This window comes from Nestor notabilis, unplaced genomic scaffold (assembly GCF_000696875.1).
Source record: "Nestor notabilis isolate BGI_N333 unplaced genomic scaffold, ASM69687v1 scaffold1049, whole genome shotgun sequence".
NCBI lineage: Eukaryota > Metazoa > Chordata > Aves > Psittaciformes > Psittacidae > Nestor > Nestor notabilis.
In genome coordinates, this window is record NW_009944835.1 from 95,227 (window position 1) to 108,357 (window position 13,131).

Here is a 13,131-nt window from a genome sequence, read left to right on the forward strand (position 1 = left end):
TCTGACTCAAATACCTGTTAGAAGCAGTATTACTACACCTGAGCCAGTCTTCACAGAAAAACCCGTCTGCATCCTGCCACATGAATAGGACAATGAATGTCCCACCAGGGATTACACCTTTTATTCCATTCAATTTATTCTTCAGGTAATGCAGAAAAGCCTAACCAAAGGTCAGTGGATACAGCAACATGGAAAATCCCTGTTTTCAGAATCCAAGACTCAACAGACAATGAACATAATTCTTGGCTGCATTGTTAGCATGCAGCATTTAAACATTTTGGTGGGAAATTGACCCTTTTCTGTAGAAGAACAGATTGTTTTTCAAACAAGTGCTCTTCATTTGTTTGCTAGCCCTACAAGTAAAAGCAACCTAACAGCATGCTATCATATTGTCAGCACCCAATGGTCCAGCAGCCATACCCTCCTGTTCACTAGTAGGCTGAAACATGGACATTTTAGAAAGATTAACAGTGATTTAGTACATCAGATGCAGCACCATTTCTACATTAGTCCCATGCTGACTCTGATGTTACTTGCTATTTTTCAATTAGACGTTTCAATTTAGGTAAGTTATGTCTATTTGTCTGTAAGGAGCATTTGGCAAGATAGCAATGTTGTGAGTGAAAAGGCCACAGTGATGATAACACACATCTGTTACACTGATATATTTCAGTTAAACACTGTGTGGTTTGGCCAAAAAGGCTGTAATAGCATGAATGGCCTTTTAAATTCAGATAAAACGGCAAGCTGTTTTAAAATCAAGACACTTTGAAAAAACAAACCCTGATTACACCCATCTAGTGTATTTGTTTATATTTATACTGGAATGAAATACATTTCATGATAGAGAAATGATAGTCTCCAAAATATATGTTTCCGAAATGGGTAACAAAAATTCTGCTTTTCTCAGTCCCTTCACTGCAACTGAAAAGCCACAGCTCTTCTTTCAAAGAGTTTCATGTTAACACACGTTACGTCCTAGGTAAGATTCTCTGCATCAGGACTGAAAGCACAGATCCAGGCCTGGGTTCCTCAGTACCCAACTTCTAGCTGCTGTTCTCGCAAACTTTCAGCCACCACTACCAAATACAAAATGCACAGTTGTACAATATTTCCACGTTGTTGAGTCCAGAAATAATTTGGAAAAATCGGAATTCAGAAATCTGGACATAAATTCAGGTCATATTCTGCGTACTGGGATGAAGCTAAATTGGACATCAAATGAAATTAAAAGGACATTAAGGGTAGTTTGTAGCTGAGATTTGGAAGACATGCTTCTTTTCTGAAAAGATAGGGTTTACCTTTAAAGAAGATGGGCCTGAGGGGGTGGTTTGGCAACACAAAATCTAATTGAAGAAGTGTTTTTTCTGTAAGAAATGAGGTTTTCTGAGTCTTTCCCAGATTTTATCAACTGGACTATCATATTTCTGGTGTCTCAATGTGTGAAAAAATTCTTAAAACCCTTAAGCTATCCATTAAAAATAAGAGGAAAAAAAAGAAGTGCTATGTGTCATAATTTGTTTTGGGCAGTATGTGTTTTTTCACTGCAATTAATTCCCCATTATAAGCCGTGTGAAATACATCTTACAGCTGTTTTTCACCCAAGCCAAGGCAAATAATGTTTATTCGGGGGTTTTGGCTTTTGCTTTTAAGCTACCACTTTTTCTTTTCCTGTATATTAAAACACCACTTAATCTGTTTCCTGCAGTATAAACACTTTACCCAGTAGACAGCAATCTTTCACTTATGCCTTAATGAGTAGTCACACAGCACATGTGCTCAGGGTATTTCCAATGTCTTAAGCTGCCAAAGCCAATGTCAACTTCAGCAGGTTTATCTGCTGCTTGTTAAACACAGGCAATCAGTTCAATAACGCTGCACGCTTCTGCTTTTTAATACCTTCCAGTTACCGTCCCATTTCTGTCAGGTTCATTACATCATTTTTTTTTGCCCTGTAAATCTTTATTTAGCTCTGCAAGGAGCCCTGAGGACAATGTGCTCATTTCCTTCTGCAGCACCTGAATGCTGCCCAGCCACTACCATTTGCTAGGGATGATAACACATGGGCTTCGCTTGACATTAAGGAATTACAAAGGGAAATCCAAAAAGCAGCAGGAAAACAGGGTCAAATCCCTGTGGCCACCAGCACAGATGGAGGTCACACAAGCTCCCAAGTTGCCTCAGCAGTGTAATATCCATGACATTATGACTAATGCCCATTAAATAACCCCTACTTATGGCTAGAACTAACAAAATAAAAGGAAGTCTTATATCACTGGAGCAAAGGTGCTGGGTCTTAAAGGCCTGGAGAATCATGTAAAGCTTAAGCACCATGCCAACAGTTGGCTAAAATTTTCCACAGCTGCTGCTTCCAATTTGCAGAGTTGCTGTCGCTCAAGATTTTAATGAGACTTCAGCAATACTTGGTAGTGCTCTTAAAGCCCACTTCTGGGTGCCAGATTCTTTTTTTTTCTTTAATGCAGTGGAAATAAATATTCCTAGCCAAGGCTAGTCAGCTGTGGTGCAAAGCTCAGAAGCGTGCATCCAACTAACACAAAAAGCAGCATACAAATCAGAGAACCCTGCATCGATGCCTTATTCCCAAGTATGTGGAATGGGCAATTCTGAATTTTGTCCTCTCAGTGGCAGCATCAGGGAAATGTTGGCAAGGGCACCCATCTGCCAGCATGTTATACACTGTGGGACAGAAGCTACTACAGGCTTCAGTGGTTGAAAGCTTTGGTTTGTAATTTCAAGGTGCCTCAATATCCTAAGCAGGTTGTTTTACACATCTTGGCGCACCATACGACACCTTGCTGTGTGACTGAGGCAGAGCTTTGTGACTCCTGCAGCCAACCAGCAAGTGTCAGGGACTGCAGAGTTCAGCCCAGTGTCCTTCCCTGCCCGCCTGCCACCGCTCGCTCCCTGCAAAAGGTGCACCATGCTCCTCGGTACTTCTTTCACCAGTGAAAGTCAGCAATACTGGAAGTCATAGATAGCGATCGCTTAATCACTTTCAGTGGCAAATAAGGAGTGACCCCCATGAGAGCTGAAACTGCAGGAGAAATATGGACCAGCAGAAGGTGACTACCCCAGCTTAATCCCAACCAAGACACTGGGGTGTCTGTGCTCCCGCAAGAAGTGCTGCAAAGGTTTCAGTGGCCAAATGCTTTCAGCAGCTCATGTTTGACTGTAGTCTTAAAAGAAAAGAATATCATTTACTTGGGAAGCTCAACAGCAACTTTCTTAAAAAGAAAGTGTCATTTCTAAATGCTGCCGGGGAACAGCCCTATGATGACAACAGAGTACCTTTCAGAAGAGACTCTGTCATGAAACAGAACAATTTTAATAAATACTGCTAAGGAACTGTCTCTCTGATGAAATTTTTATTTGAGACAAAATTTTGCGTATAAATCCACAATAAAAGAAGTAAGTATGCATGTTTTTTTCTTTTTTAGAAGAATTGTGGTTAGCTTTGAAACACTGAGACATGTATTCTGTCCCAGTGGGGCATCCTCCCCAGGTGGATGGCCTAGTCAGACACTTGTAATATACTTGAGTAGCCCGTTTGGAATAAATGTGAGTTTTCACAGATGTAGAAATGAAGCATGTGCTCAGGGACCTTGGAAATCAGGGACACTGCGGTCAGAAAAAACAGCCTTTTCTTCTGCAAGTAGCGTGCTGCAAGTTCGGGTTTGTGAAGCCGGCAGGGGGAGTGGCAACACAGCAAGAATATGAAGATGTTGAAGGACAGCAGCACGTGTACTTACTGCACCTAACATGGGAAGGGCTGGAAACCTAAAGCCACAATGTAAAAACTGGTGTCCTAATAGCCACATTGCTTATTTCAACAGCAGATCTGTCAGTCTTTGGAAAAAACAGGAAACATAGAATCATAGAATGGTTTGGGTTGGAAAGGCCCTTAAGATCATCTAGTCCCACCCCCCCTGCCATAGGCAGGAACGCCTCACGCTAGACCATGTTGTCCAAGGTTCTGTCCAACCTGGCCTTCAACACTGCCAGGGATGGAGCATTCACTACTTCTTTGGGCAACCTGTTCCAGTGCCTCAGTACCCTCACAGTAAAGAATTTCTTCCTTATATCTAACCTATTTCTTCCTTATATCTAACCTAATGAGAACTCTGAACACAATTCTGACTGAAGCAACATCCTGGAGCTTTGTTTTTAAGCTCTTAGAATCAGATTTTGTGAACACAGTTCTGCATGTCTCTAATTATATGCAAGAGCCCTAGATTGCTGCTGGAGTATATGCCCCTGGAATTGTTAAATCAAGCACTGAATGATAACAATATCTTCTAACATGCTACAAAAGGCATGAAATTAGTCATCTGCCTCAGGAAAATAACCCTAAAGAAATTAAGGTTACTGTTAGTCTCAGCTTGTTCTGAAATCCAAATTACTTAGCCTAAGGGGACCTGTAACAGGACAAGGATGGCATGAAAAATAGTGGCCATTCTTATAGTACAATCAAAGTTTGTTTCCATTTTATACCATAGACTTCAGCCTCTGGTTCTCCTGCTTTCTGAACGACAAAATAATAGAATCCTTAAAAATACCTAGCTGTTTCATACCTGGGAGATTAATACACCCATTCAAAATAGGGGTATACTTTCTTCTTACACATTTTTTATACATTCTGCACAGTGATTTACATGGCTCACAGTTACCCCTGAAGAGTTAGCCCTCACACTAGAGGTCTACAAAATACAGAAGCATGAAAAGCCCAAACCTCAGAAACTCTACCCCAGAATAAAAAAACGTAGTGAATTGTGGGGAAACCACAAAGATCAATAGTACTTCCATTCCCAAATCCCCTTCTAATAACAAAGCATCTTCTTTATGATTTTGGAGCCATGTTGTTTCCAGCTTTCAGCTTCTCATTCCCTGGACTGAGTGGAGCAGAATGGGGAGATGAAACACTCCTCATTGGGAAGGGAGACAGCTCTCACTGGTCCTTCTAGGCAATAAGGAAAATATGCTGCAGGGCTCTAGACAGAATGAGAGCTAGTCCTCAACCAGATTTATGCAGACTGTGTTAACAGTAGAGAAGACTGAAAGCCAGGAAAAACAGTAATAGAAGAAAGAAACAAAACTTGTGGCTCTACAAGCCTGATGCAGCATTAATTTCTGGGGAAAAGTATATATCGTACACAAGATGATATTTTTTCACATCAGTTAGTGATAAAAAAATCCAAGGTCATTTCAAGAATAACCTTTTGAATAGACACAATGAAGTAACCACTGCCACAGAGCTGATCTGCAGCTCAAGCCCTGGCCTCAGTATGTATAGGGTAATTCCAGATAATGAAACAGCTGTAAGAGGCATTGTGTTTAACAGGAGAACTGGCAGTCACTTCAGGGAGGTCAACTCCCAGAAACACAGCCCCTCTTTGCTCCTGGAAGACCTCCAACTGAGTAATAAGGCATAAGGGAAGCTTCCTTAAGAAAAATGTAACACAACATCTTTTTGTTGAAAACATAGAATATGATTTGCCTTGCACAAAAAACCTACTCTTTGCTGCCTTCATAGCCAATGATGAATTGCTAGTGAAGAAGATGATAGGGCATCAGCATGATCAGTCAACCAGACCCTGAATTTATGGAGAATAGATGTGACCACAGGTGATTTATACCTGCTGGCATTCTGGCCCAGCAATGTTTCATCCCTGTGCTGAAAGGGGAGCCATGCTACTTCAGGACCAAGGAAAAAAGCTGCATCCTATAAATAGAGCATACAACAGGAATCACTGAGCTGATTTGCCTAGCTAGCCAAACTGCCAGTAATCAACAAGGACACAAATAAATGGGTCAGTGGGTATTTCATACTTGACTGCTCTCTACAAGAAGCAGTAGAGCTGAAATCAAAAATCTAAGATACAGTCACAATGTCCCAAATAAAAGCACATACCCCTTTTTAAAATTCCATGTAGATCCCAATTTAGATAACAAATCCCTGAAAAAAGCACAGAGCCAGAAGAAAGACTTCAGTAAAACATTGTGTTCTACAGGCACCTAAACAGAGAGAAATCGATGGGGAAGATCAAAACACCTGCCTCCCAAACGCACACTTGGGTGCAGATCCTTGTTTTCACTCCAGCCCCAGGCTAAGTCATCCCAAATTAGAGCATCAGTGTTGTTTAGCTTTAAATACCATCTCAACATCATTCTTCAGAGGCATATTTCATATGGCAACTACAGGTGCTTTCAGAAGCTGACAGACACCTGCACATCTGCTGATGAACTACTGTGTTGCTTCTGTTAGTAAAAGAAGTATTCCTTCCCCTTTGAGGAGGAATGAAGGTGATTCCCACCTCAACGCTTGCTAAGGTTTGAAGGAAAGCACATGTCAAGAGAGCTGTAGCTTCTGTGCTGCCTGTCACCTGAGAGAGTGAAGGAGGTGACTATAGCCCACCAAAAGTGAAGAGAAGCTGTACTAAGAGAAATCAGAAGGGAAAAGGAAGCCCCAAAGCTAAGCCCCGGTCCTGGGAGCTATTTTAAGAAGGAGGTGTTATGGCCCACCAGACAGTTCACATGCTGTCTGCAGGACATGGAAGAACAAGCAGCCATTCCACACCACTGCAATAACCACAAAAACTCAGCTTGGGAGAAGCTAACAAAGGAGGATAGACATGACTTGAGAACAGCACAAAGGAAGTTGTGTCTACAAAGCAGCAGAGGCAGGAGGTCTGATTTTGCTGTGACATATCCATCAGGCACATTCTATGTCTTCATATAACATGGGGCACGCAGGTTTATTACTCGACACTGTTAAAAGGCAAATGCTAGGCTCTTCAGACACGTTTTGCAAACTGTGGACTATCTCACCCTCAGCAAGGAAAAGGACCCCTTGAAGACCCTGAAAATACTGATGCACAGAACTGACAGTGGCAGAGAAACTGCTTGTTGAGACCAGCTGTTGAGATCCTGTGTAACAAAATGTGACTGCTCTGCCTTAGAGATCACCATGTTGCATAAATACAAAAGTCTCAGTTCCCAATTCTTTGCACCCAGGGCAGACACTCACTTCAGTGAGAAGTCAGAGTACAAAGACTCACCACTCAGGGTTTCACAGGCACAGGCAAAGACAAAAGGATGGGGCCCATGAAGAGCCGGTGTTAAATAGGAAATGGAGGCATCTTGTGGCCAGCGGTAAAAATGTACAAGATGAGCTTGATTCTTCAGCACAAAAGCCTATCTAGTTAAAGTTCAATGAAAATTAAAAGGGGAAAAAGTCCTTCTGAAAATGTTCCATTTTAACTGCCTTTGGGGGTTTATCCCACATCTTACCTGAGGTTGCTTTTATCAGTCCCCTCAGATGTATTTGCAGTAAGCTGGTTTTAAGCTTTCTTGTTTACACTATTCCACTTGTTATGAATATCACACTCCCTGAAGTCAGACTAGGGGTCCAGCTTTCCCTTTCCCGACTACATTTTCCCATCACATGAACAGTGGCATTTTGCTGGATCACTTTCGGTAAGCATTTTAAGCAAAACCAGAGCAGCATCCAGAAATGTTGAAAGGCAGGCTGCACCTCCCTGACCCTTTGCAGGCAGACATGAGTCAGCTTGGTCCTGAGCCCAAGAAAACTGTCTTTCACTGTGGCTCATTTGCTCCAGCTCAGCATCATGCTAAGCACACTGCTCCTGGGTTAGCTCCAGTTTGGACCCGGTCTCATCCCAGAAGCCCCTACACTGAGTGATTGCAGCAATCAGAGAGGCATGGCCTGGGAGAAGGTTGACTTTAACACCAGTGAAGTGTATTAACAGCCCTGCACCTACTCCAGCTTTTTATTCCAAATGCCCAAAACAAAACCAACTCATAGTTGCCAGAACAATTATTTTGAACATTTCTGAAACCTTTACTCTGGGGAAAAAATAAAGTATTTTGACATATTCAAATGCCATTTACTTTTGACTGACAGTCAAAATTTACCTTAGCTCAGAACACTTTTGACTATCTAGAAACTATTTCTTTTTGGCCATTCCATTAACTTTTCTTGCATTTTAAATTATTTAAAAAAAAAAGCAAGCAGGTATGTCCAGTATCCTCTTATGTTTTCAAGTACAGGGGGGCATTTAGAAGTTGACAAGTAAGACTTGACTAAGCAGGTAAGTAAGAGGAGACATGATGCAGAAGCTTTCTTGTCTTACAGAGGTAATGACTAGCAACCACCAAGGTAGCATCCTGCTCTTCTGCAGCCAGTTCTCTTATCCCAGCACAGATGCTTGTCCTCAGCTGGTTCAGGAAGCTAAACTAGTGACAAACAATTCCTGTTTTCAGGAATTTTTAATTTTTTCCCTGATTTTCAGCCAGTTCAGTTCTCTGAACAGGGCAGCTTGGGGGGCAGAGCCACCAGAGTGTGCTGTGGGACCATTCAGTCGTTTGGCTGTAATGTCAGTCCTTACCTTTAGGTGTTAGTGAACTGTCCTTGTAAGTTATTTATGCATGTCAGCAAACACACAGCTCTCCTGTGCTCCTGGCTAATCCCAGAGAAGGTGATTGCTTATTCCCTCTTCCTTCCCTGCCATACATATATCCTGTGGGCAAATCCAGAGGTAAAGGCACCTCCCGAGCAGTCCAGAAGTAAGCAATTAGTTCCATGACTTGCTGTAGGCACAACTAGATGATGTGACATGGATTTGGTGATGACATGTTTCACAGCCTAAGCGTGTATGCAGTCATCCTTCACTGCTATTGTAGATTACACCTTACACCTTCCAGAGCTCCCTTGTATTATCTGCCCAGCGCATTCAAGCAGTAATTCCGCTCACTTACACCATGGAAGTTATACGCAGGGATCAATAGGATTATACCATGGAAGTTATATGCAGGGATCAATAGGATTATACCAGCACATTGTGAACGTGTATCCTCCTCCTGGTAATTTCTACATTGAACCCAATACCTTGGTTGCTCCCAGCAAATGCCAGTGTGCTGTCACTCAAGTCAGATGGGTTTTCCGATCGACGTGGTGGTGGCTGCGTTAGTTTCTGCCCTTCCTCTATCTCAGGATAGGTGCGCACAGTAAGAAACAGGGAAGTCTGAACAAGGGCATCTTTCAGCAAAGCTGAGTCCAGATCCTCAGCAGCCTTCTTGTTAATCTCCACAATTTCATCGCCAGCTTTCAGGCCTGCAACACAGAAAAGAACAGGTAAGACTTGCATAGTAAGGTTTCTGTTACCTGCAGACATCAAGGAGCTCAGCAGGACATTTATGAAGTGCCAGACAGTGTCATGTCTAGCCATAAAATAAACATTAATGACTACAAATGGCATTGAAATTTGATAGATTTTTGTGAGATCTGTTGTCAGGCTCGTACTCCAGTACCATCCTTAATAACTCGGTGCCTAGGAAATCCCTCAGAACATGCCAGCAGCAAGATATCCCCTTTTTCGTTTCAGTATATAAATATATACTAAAGGACAGTCAGACTTCTTAAGGTGCTGCACACAGGATGGGGAAAGGATGGAGTAGCTCAGCCTGGGTGAATAGTGTAGGACTTCAGGTAGCCTCCTCTCTGGCACTGCCTGAATCATGTCCTAGCACACATATCTTCAGAAGGCACATTTTAGCACTTGCCAAGTTAGTCATTGTTTTTTTCCAATGTGATTTCAGGAGTTATTTATAGTACCAGTGCCCAAGGGAAAAGGGGATCTGCAGAGGAAACAGCTGACTCCCGCTTGCTTCAGGGGCAATACCGCCATGCCAAGAGGTGATGTGCAGCCCTCCGAGGTGCCACAGGAAACCTGACCTTCCCCTCAGCCAGCTGGGCCTGCTCTCCAACTAGCAACAGCAAGCTGGGCCAGGGTTTATCCCAAAGCATCTTCAGGTTCAGGGCAGGCAGCAGTGCACCGGGGCACATCGGTGCTGACAGACACGGTCACTGGAGCTGCTGCTGCAGCTCTTGTCTCCACTTGAGGGTGATGCTGGTAGTTCCCAGCATGCATCCCCCCCAGGAGCCAGGCTGCTGAGGCACTGCTGATGGGAACATACTCTGCAGTGGCCACCAACCCACTGACAGCAGTGGCATCCCAGTCACTGTCCTGGCATTTACAGAGATGAAAGCTGGAATTTACAGGATTGAAAGAGCTGCTCTGTGTGGGTGACCTGCCCTCGTGCCATGCAGTCCTCTGGCTGGGCAATCATGCGAAGGATCAGTCTTGCCATCTTTAAAGCCTGGATGAAAGGTCTGACTTCACGGGCCTGAGCTACAATCAGAGCTCAGCTGCATCCTCCAGGAAACAGATTATTTACCCTCAGGTTGGACGGAGCTTTGAGCAACCTGGTCTAGTGAAATGTGTCCCTGCCCATGGAAGAGGGGTTGGAACTAGATGGTCTTTAAGGTCCCTATCAACCCGAACTAGCCTATGATTCTAGAAAGAAACATGGAAAGGAGTAGGCTTAAGATCCTCATTCTTCTTTAGGTAAATTGAGATCTTTCTAAATGCATGTAATTGTGCCCATTAACTGTAGTGTGGCGTGCTGTTCCAGAGAGAATAATGTGAACTAGATAGAATAACTACAAAGTAAATGGACTGTAAAATCATATTTGAAGCAAGGACAAAACAAGGCAAGTCAAGCATTTCACATTATTTCATTTATTCTACTTAGTGATGCCATGTCATAATAGTAGTACATTAATATGCCTGCAACCATAAACATCATATCTGGGACTTCATTTACTCTTTGTAATCCTTATCTTGAATCATTTGGAATAAAACATCATGTCTATCTAGTATAACCAAGTACCTCAAATTCCCACAATGGTCTAGCTAATGCAGACCAACAGAAAAAATAAAAAGATAAATAATGAAAAACATTAGGAGAAAATAAAATCAAAGATTTTTAATTGGACAAAAAAAAATTGAAAATTAAGTACCATAACTCATCTGATTAGACTTACAATAGGACATGCAGACAAATGCAAACATGCGTGTAAATAATAGTAGGAAGAGAGTTCCCATCCCTGCTTTTTGCCAACTCTGGTTATCTTGTTACAATATTCTGCCAAGTACTGTTCATACAGAAGTGGCTTTTTATATCAACGATGAAGAGCAACATTATCACTGAATGCATGTTTTAGCATTTCAGCCCTACAGGAGGCAGTCTGTGTTCATGCCTGATTCCTTTGAATCAATTCATTTAACCTGTTGTTCAAACATTAACTAAAAGTATAAGAAGGAAACCCTGCTGAAACCCCTTTATCTTCACCATCATATTCTCTTTGCTCCTCACAGAAAACATACAAGGTTTTATTTCCTTATGGCAGGCTGGCAGAAAGCTGTCCCTCCAGCGCCCATTCAGGGCTTTTGGCACAACACCCATCCTGTCAGCTAGGGAATCATAAGGGGCTGAGGTGGGGTAAGGAGGGCCAGGAAAGAGAAAGATAGTCGTTTCAGGCTTAATAGAAATAAACAGTGCATCCAGAGTCTCCATGGCCTCCAGCCATGGCTTTCCCAAGTCAGGGTTAGAGGCTACAGCTGAGTGAAACCCCAGGCTCCCTGTAGCCAGAACTGATCCTCCCTCCTCTGCCCCCTGCTTCTTCCTTCCCAGTTTCTAGCTGTGCAGTCTGTCCCTCTGCTGTGCCACTTCTGCCACTCACTTCACTGCAACCCAAACTCCATTTGCTAGTGGCTCAGAAAACCAAACATGTATTTCTACCATGGCAGTTTTCTATCAGGGCGGTGAGCTGAACTGGCTCAGCAGAGTGCCAAAATCAGCACAAGGCAAAGGGCTCAAGCAGTCTGGGGGAGAACAGCCCCCATTCCTTTCAGCAACAGCTAACTGTTGACTAAGCTCTGCAAGACACATAGCCACTCGCCAACAAAACTCTGAAGGTGTCACTGAGGACTCTGCGTACATTGGTTTTGAAGGTTATGAAGAGATGAGAGTCTTCTCACACTTCACATGCCCCAGTTTGGTTTCAGCTGTCCAGCTCTCTGACCAGCCCATCCCATGACCGCACAAGCAGCAGTGCTGCCACATCGGAAAGGGCAATGAATGGGAAAAGCAGGAAGGGCACAGCAGTGTCAGGGTTGACCTCAGCTTGGGTAAGCTGCAGTTAAACCATATCCTGTTCTGCCTTGGGACGAGTCCGGCAGCCTAGTTATCTCTGCCAGTTTCTGGTCCAAATGCTGTCATGCTTCCTGCAAAGGCTGGAAGCAAAACTAGAGGCAGTAATCCCAGCCAGAGAGAACACTATGATGACCTCTACTGTACCCATTTATCTTGCAGTGACTGACTTGAGAGAGCCCCTGCTCCCCTGTCTAGCTGCAAGGGACATGCTGACTTTGCTACATACACAGCAATTCAAAATTAGGACTTTAAATATATAGCACAGCTGATCCCAAAAGCAAAACAGACATGTATTTGGTACCTAAGGTTCTTTCTGACAGATCCTAGTTCCATGCGGACTGGGACCCTGCTTTAGTGCATTTGTAAAGCTCCTATCCCAACAAGCTCATGGTCTATATCAGAATTAAACAGTAACAAATCACTTTTAAAAGTATTTTACCTTTCTTGAAAGCCAAGCCTGTCTCTTTGACGCCGTTCACATACAGCCGACGAACCCCCTCTTCTTCCACAGAGGACAGAGAGAAACCTAGAGAGATACCCAGCAAAATGGTTAGAAAAAGCCAATCACTTTGTGTGTCCTAACAACTGCACACACTATAGGTAAAGCTGTGCTGCCCGTGCATTAAGCAGTCAGGAATTCCTCCCTTCTCCTTTCCCTTGAACCTTTATAATGGTAAAGGGAAAGCTACAAAATGAAAGTGGCTTTAACAAAAACATGAACTGAATTTCTTAGTTTATATGTAAATCATCTACAGCTTTATTTGAGGATATCACAGCTACAAAACATCGGAACAGACTTCAACTTTTCTTGCCACAAAAGTGACTTTGAGAAGTTTTGCTGTTCACAGACAAAAGCTGCACAGAGCTGTGGTTTGTGACCCAAACCAGCAAAAGCCAGGAAGTGAAGAGCTATGGATGACATGACATCCTGAACTCAGACAAGGCATAACAGCTCCTGCTAAAGCAGAATGACAACTTTCACTTTTTCAAATTCCTGGACTGGACAAGTTTGTAAAAATGCCACTTTCCCTCTTT

At 43.0% G+C, this 13,131-nt stretch overlaps 1 protein-coding gene across 1 annotated transcript in view; it reads right to left on the bottom strand.

The window, feature by feature from the left end:
• TIAM1 (T-cell lymphoma invasion and metastasis 1) overlaps positions 1–13,131 on the bottom strand; it is an 82,339-nt gene that overhangs the window by 24,130 nt on the left and 45,078 nt on the right. Inside the window, 2 exon segments of the mRNA XM_010022579.1 lie at positions 8,927–9,151; positions 12,536–12,622. Of these exon segments, the coding sequence (XP_010020881.1) occupies positions 8,927–9,151; positions 12,536–12,622 (312 nt within the window).